The sequence below is a fragment of the Rhinopithecus bieti genome, unplaced genomic scaffold, assembly GCF_001698545.2.
Source record: "Rhinopithecus bieti isolate Rb0 unplaced genomic scaffold, ASM169854v2 scaffold_33650, whole genome shotgun sequence".
NCBI classification, from domain to species: domain Eukaryota; kingdom Metazoa; phylum Chordata; class Mammalia; order Primates; family Cercopithecidae; genus Rhinopithecus; species Rhinopithecus bieti.
This window is the reverse complement of record NW_016814816.1, coordinates 28,416-35,932: the sequence shown is the minus strand read 5'-3', so window position 1 is coordinate 35,932 and position 7,517 is coordinate 28,416. Positions and strand designations below refer to the sequence as shown.

Genomic DNA, 7,517 nt, shown 5'->3' with positions numbered 1-7,517 from the left:
AAAAAAAAAAAAAACGTGCATAGTGAGCCCTATGAGAGGAAGCCATATTTTTATGACATTTTCTCTCTCAGTTATCTTGAACTTTAATAATAATAAATTTTTTTTCATAAATGTTATTGCTGACGGATTCTGGAAAAGAAATGCTTTGACTTTTCTGTATCTATTTTTTATTGAATCCTGGACATGTGCAAAGAAGAAAAACACAGTTAACCTGGTTTTGCATTTATGTAACCAGCATTGAGGCTGGCCAACAATGAATGTATACAGGCCCATGTGCACACGGGTGTGACAATAAACACAGATGGGCCTGAAGAGAAAGAGGCGAGCAGCACACGAACAGAAAAGGAGGCAACAGGCCTTCAAAATACCATACAATCAGCCTATCCTTTCTGTTCCCTTTTAGATGACTGTAATGCGAATCTGGACTTATCAAGGATAGGATGGACAAGAAACAGGTCGTGACTTTGGTGGACTCAAAGTAGATTTTGAGGGTCAACAGGAATTTCAGAAAATATAGACTTTATAAAGTTACTCAAAAGGGTAATCTTGCCCTTTGGCCACCTTTATTTGTTTGACACATAAACATCTTTACAGATATGCCAACCACTCATAAAGCATTGTACTTGATACATGTAAGACAAGTTCCCTTTTCCCAGCACTTGCCACCTAGTATCACTCCAGCTCACACACATGAAGATCATTAATAATTCACCCCTCACATCTTTGCTCTCCATTGATAAGAAATAAGAGTTATTCTAAGCTTTCTGTAGAAGTTTTTTGTCTTTAGGTGCACATGTTGCTTGAGGGAAAATTATGTTCTTTACTACATTTCAGTCATCATTGAAAATTCAACATCATAAACATCTTACCATATATTTTACAATATATTACAGGCTAAATTGGTTATACTAGCTTCCTATGTTCATTCCTAGCTAATCTACTTCTAAATCCTTGGTTTGCCAGTTCGGAAATAGGAAGTTTAACTTCCCATTTATACTTTCTATCTCATCATTTCCAACCCTAGACAAAGATGCAATTTAAATTTCATTTACTTCAAACGACTGAGCAGGAAGAATAAAAAGTACTTCCTCTACTAAGACCATAGTACTTTGCAACTCAGAAGTTGCAAAATTTTAACCAAAAACCAATGAAAATTTTAATAATTAAACCCAGAGAAACTTGGGATTCACACAAACTAATGGTTACTATTCATATACAAAAGGATAGTATAGAATGAATAACACTCATTCAAAAAGCTATTCAAAATCATAGGATCATGTTCTATATATTACCACTAAGATTCCCCACATTAAGCTTAAGAATTACTTTAGTTTCATTCTATAATCAAACAAAACTAATTCCAGCTAAACCCATATTTTAGGGTCTACTAACTCACGAATTTAAAGAGAATTTACACCTATATCTGTAATGCTAGTCCTGTACAAAAGAAAGGAAAATAAACTACTACCTTGTGGTACCTGTGAGACTCAAAAGGCACTCCAGACCAAATATCACTATTATCAGTCAGCCAAAAGAACCGGAACTCTTTCCATCAAAATTACTTGTTTGGGTTAAGCCACTGATCATTAAAATCCCTTCTTTGGGTTAACCCGTCTGTAAATTCCCAGAAGAATGGTAGCGTTTCTGAGATACTATAACAACTAATGCCTTCACAGTACCTATGATATTCAATGATCTCGAAATCACACGCCTATGAAATGGATTTTATATACCTATAAATATCCTCACAGGGACCACTGTGGTCCAGGCCCTGTCATCTAACATCCAAATTACTGGAATAGTCTTTCTCGTTTCTCTACATGCAGGTTCTTCTCCTTCCAAACCATCCTTCATCCTGTGATGAAGCAATTAGAACTAGTGTGGATGGATCTACTAGAAAGTACAAGTACTAAATCCCTTTAAAATTGTTCTAGAATTCAGTCCTTTCACTAAGTCACAAATTTATCACTAAAAGCACAGTAGTCCCAAAATAATTAACTGCCAGTCTCACAGGTGTCAAATCAATGTTCAGGCCATTGAGCAGAAATTTTTTCTAATTTAGGGCACTAATTTCTGTTAATTTCACAAAACTGTCAGATAATTAGTACTTACAATTTGCCAAACACTTCATAGCTGACAGCACCCAATGAGGAAGTTCTTCTGAAGGAAAAATAAAAAGAAGAAAATTTTAATTCAATTCCATATAACTCAAGAAATCATATACATACTTGGTATCATAAGAATGCATTACTTGCACAAGTAATGTGAACCATATCTGCTAATCACAAATCACCAATTTATGTAATTAGAACATTTAAAAGATGGAAATCTTTCCTTGGCAGCAGTGTTATAACATGCGCTTACATAAATCATGCCTACAGATTTCTCTAAGGACACAATGCACCTTTTAAAGCTATAGTAAAATATATATATAGTAAATATATATTTACTATATATATATTTTACTATAGCTTTAAAAGGTGCATTGTGTCCTTAGAGAAATCTGTAGGCATGATTTATGTAAGCGCATGTTATAACACTGCTGCCAAGGAAAGATTTCCATCTTTTAAATGTTCTAATTACATAAATTGGTGATTTGTGATTAGCAGATATGGTTCACATTACTTGTGCAAGTAATGCATTCTTATGATACCAAGTATGTATATGATTTCTTGAGTTATATGGAATTGAATTAAAATTTTCTTCTTTTATTTTCCTTCAGAAGAACTTCCTCATTGGGTGCTGTCAGCTATGAAGTGTTTGGCAAATTGTAAGTACTAATTATCTGACAGTTTTGTGAAATTAACAGAAATTAGTGCCCTAAATTAGAAAAAATTTCTGCTCAATGGCCTGAACATTGATTTGACACCTGTGAGACTGGCAGTTAATTATTTTGGGACTACTGTGCTTTTAGTGATAAATTTGTGACTTAGTGAAAGGACTGAATTCTAGAACAATTTTAAAGGGATTTAGTACTTGTACTTTCTAGTAGATCCATCCACACTAGTTCTAATTGCTTCATCACAGGATGAAGGATGGTTTGGAAGGAGAAGAACCTGCATGTAGAGAAACGAGAAAGACTATTCCAGTAATTTGGATGTTAGATGACAGGGCCTGGACCACAGTGGTCCCTGTGAGGATATTTATAGGTATATAAAATCCATTTCATAGGCGTGTGATTTCGAGATCATTGAATATCATAGGTACTGTGAAGGCATTAGTTGTTATAGTATCTCAGAAACGCTACCATTCTTCTGGGAATTTACAGACGGGTTAACCCAAAGAAGGGATTTTAATGATCAGTGGCTTAACCCAAACAAGTAATTTTGATGGAAAGAGTTCCGGTTCTTTTGGCTGACTGATAATAGTGATATTTGGTCTGGAGTGCCTTTTGAGTCTCACAGGTACCACAAGGTAGTAGTTTATTTTCCTTTCTTTTGTACAGGACTAGCATTACAGATATAGGTGTAAATTCTCTTTAAATTCGTGAGTTAGTAGACCCTAAAATATGGGTTTAGCTGGAATTAGTTTTGTTTGATTATAGAATGAAACTAAAGTAATTCTTAAGCTTAATGTGGGGAATCTTAGTGGTAATATATAGAACATGATCCTATGATTTTGAATAGCTTTTGAATGAGTGTTATTCATTCTATACTATCCTTTTGTATATGAATAGTAACCATTAGTTTGTGTGAATCCCAAGTTTCTCTGGGTTTAATTATTAAAATTTTCATTGGTTTTGGTTAAAATTTTGCAACTTCTGAGTTGCAAAGTACTATGGTCTTAGTAGAGGAAGTACTTTTATTCTTCCTGCTCAGTCGTTTGAAGTAAATGAAATTTAAATTGCATCTTTGTCTAGGGTTGGAAATGATGAGATAGAAAGTATAAATGGGAAGTTAAACTTCCTATTTCCGAACTGGCAAACCAAGGATTTAGAAGTAGATTAGCTAGGAATGAACATAGGAAGCTAGTATAACCAATTTAGCCTGTAATATATTGTAAAATATATGGTAAGATGTTTATGATGTTGAATTTTCAATGATGACTGAAATGTAGTAAAGAACATAATTTTCCCTCAAGCAACATGTGCACCTAAAGACAAAAAACTTCTACAGAAAGCTTAGAATAACTCTTATTTCTTATCAATGGAGAGCAAAGATGTGAGGGGTGAATTATTAATGATCTTCATGTGTGTGAGCTGGAGTGATACTAGGTGGCAAGTGCTGGGAAAAGGGAACTTGTCTTACATGTATCAAGTACAATGCTTTATGAGTGGTTGGCATATCTGTAAAGATGTTTATGTGTCAAACAAATAAAGGTGGCCAAAGGGCAAGATTACCCTTTTGAGTAACTTTATAAAGTCTATATTTTCTGAAATTCCTGTTGACCCTCAAAATCTACTTTGAGTCCACCAAAGTCACGACCTGTTTCTTGTCCATCCTATCCTTGATAAGTCCAGATTCGCATTACAGTCATCTAAAAGGGAACAGAAAGGATAGGCTGATTGTATGGTATTTTGAAGGCCTGTTGCCTCCTTTTCTGTTCGTGTGCTGCTCGCCTCTTTCTCTTCAGGCCCATCTGTGTTTATTGTCACACCCGTGTGCACATGGGCCTGTATACATTCATTGTTGGCCAGCCTCAATGCTGGTTACATAAATGCAAAACCAGGTTAACTGTGTTTTCTTCTTTGCACATGTCCAGGATTCAATAAAAAATAGATACAGAAAAGTCAAAGCATTTCTTTTCCAGAATCCGTCAGCAATAACATTTATGAAAAAAAATTTATTATTATTAAAGTTCAAGATAACTGAGAGAGAAAATGTCATAAAATATGGCTTCCTCTCATAGGGCTCACTATGCACGTTTTTTTTTTTTTTAGGGAAATCATTAAAATTTTTTTGCATATTTTTAAGAAAGATGATGAGATGTTCACAAAGGGGTACAACTGCTTAGAATGAACCACATACTTATCCTGCCAGGGAATAATTCTAGGCAATGCGTATTGCTTGCTGAGAAATATCAAACTAATTATTTTAATTGATTAAGCTTGGGATATGTCAGAGGACGAGGCAAGCAAAATGGCAACTACCTTTGCTGCTGGATTCATGTGGTACCACACACATAGATATTTCACAACATTCATTATTTTAGCCAATCAAATTATTTTATAAGAAGAGAACAGAATATTGAAAGGTAAGAGAGTCTTTAAGGAGGATGAAAAAACCATTTGATCTTGTCACAGTGACCTCGAAATGTGAAGACCCGGAATACTTTACTGTCCTTTTTAACTTGATCCCCTTTCTTTAGTTACAGAGATTCTGTAGGAAGAATTTCCTTTCAATTTATCTTGGCTGCTGCTTTTGTTCCTCTGGGGATAGAGGTCTATTTGGGTACAGTTGTTTAGTCTTCTGCTGGGCCAGAACTAGCCAATGCGGATGTGGTCCTTTCTTCCATGCTGTAATGGAAATAGAGAAGGCTGGCTACACTGTTCCTCATGGGACCACTTGCTATTTTCCTCAAGGTGCAGGCAGCTCCAGTTCATCTCTCAACTTGGCAGTGTAAATCTGTGGTCTGTGGATGGATTGGTGGGGCAGTTGTTGCCAACTCTGTAGAGAACATTTCTTGCTCCTCTTTGGGCCATACACAAGTGGATGTTTTCCTTGCTTGTTGCTGGAATAGGGTATGGTTGGGAGCAGACCGTTTAAGGGTTTCAATGGTTGCTTCAACTTTGCAGTATGACTTTGCTTGATAAACTGTCTTTTGATGGTTGGTCAGGGATCAAATAGAGAATTTATAATCAGAGTGAATTAAGACAAAATATAAAATCCCCTTTTAATGATTTAAGTTTAAATATTTATTAGTCTGAAATAGAGGCAGAAATTGATTATTTTGCTTCAACTCTATGACTGGTAGGATTTTTTTATTTTATTTTTTTTTATTTTTTTATACTTAAGTTCTAGGGACTATGTGCATAACATGAAAAGAAATAATGGAAAAGCTTTAAAAATTGGCCTTTATAACTATTGTCCTAATTACAAATGTGAACTAATTGTTATCTGTTGATCAACTTGATTAAGACTAGGATAATGTTGAGTATTCTCAAAGAAGAATTATCATTGGTTTTTAACATTTAATAAAAATGAATGCCTTTCAGAAGAATTTTTTTAAAAGAAAGGTTTCTTTTAAAATGGAAGTAAGCGAGTGATTTTCTTCATTGTTTTATAATAGATTTCAGTGTAGACATAAAGCATATGTGTGTAGGCAAAATGTAAAATGTCTATTTAATTAATATCAATGTAGAATGCCTATTTAATTAATGTCAATTTTCCCCATAAAAACTTTTCTGTATATGTTAAATATCTGAATATCTGTACACGCCACACATATTCACAGAGAATAATACTTAGAGGTAATTACTCCATTAATATTTCTCTTTCACTCTCTTTTTGAAAATAGGGCCCAACTGTTCTGATTTGAAGCAGCCTATGTACTTGGGATTTGAAAAAGATGTCTTTAAAACCATAGCTGATTACTATGGTCACTTGAAAGAGCCTCTGCTTACATTTCATCTTTTTGATGCTTTTGTCAGTGTACTGGGTAAGTTGGAATATAATGAATATATATGCATCACTGATATTGAATCGTTTTATTTTTCACTGTCTTGAGACTTCCATTAGCCAAAGCTCATACCATTTTAAAAATAAAAACTGATGGAGTATTTGGCATAGCTAGAGTCTTGTCCTGTTGCTCTGTGAAGAAGTAAAACAAAGTGGTTAAGCTCTATTAAGAAACTCAAAGCAAGGACCAGTAGGTTTTGTTTCTTAAGAAAGAATATAATATGCTGTATGTCATTGTTATTCAAAAGACTATTAATTTTATTGGCAGAGGAGAATGTAAGTTTGACATTTACTATTCCTGGCTAAATCTGTTATTCTGGCTATGACTTCATGAATAGTCAAGTGTGGGAGGTGTATTTTCATTTAGAAATCTAACTTTTTTAAATAAAAGAAACAGATTTTTGTAGGACTTTGTAATTTGAGACATATAAAATAAATATATTGACTTTATCATTCATTAAAACTTGTAGCTATTCCTCATATAGATTTATACTTTAGAATTTACACTGTGAAAGAAACATGGTAGAAAGGAAAACAATCAACATTACTGTTATAGTTCGTTCTGATATTCCTTTCTTCTTGGAAATCAGATTTTCTTGTTCTTGTAATTGTTCATTAAGTATTATTGTTTTCTTATCAAAAGAGCTTTAAGGACCAAATTATTGTGTGGGTATAATATTCTGTTAGGTAAAGTTGTAGGAATTAGCATACTTTTGTTTTTGAATGTTGTTGGGTTTAACCGTCTTACCCTTTCCCTTCTTTTTCCTTGCTTACTCTTCCTCCTCTTCCTTCTCTATGTCTTTCTTTCATTTTGGAAACTATGGATGCTACCATTGTATTGTAACAAAGTGTCAGCAATGTGTGAATAAGTTACTTGATCTCATGAGAAATAGTTTGGAT

The 7,517-nt window shown here is 34.0% G+C and overlaps 1 protein-coding gene across 1 annotated transcript in view; it reads left to right on the top strand.

Moving 5' to 3' along the window:
* The window catches only part of DEPDC1B (DEP domain containing 1B), a 57,841-nt gene extending 51,176 nt beyond the window's left edge, over positions 1 to 6,665 (top strand). The window contains exons 6-7 of the mRNA XM_017852390.1: positions 2,723 to 2,770; positions 6,457 to 6,665. Coding sequence (XP_017707879.1) covers positions 2,723 to 2,770; positions 6,457 to 6,665 — 257 coding nt within the window. The remainder of the gene's footprint in view (positions 1 to 2,722; positions 2,771 to 6,456) is intronic.
* Positions 6,666 to 7,517: the final 852 nt, after the last annotated feature.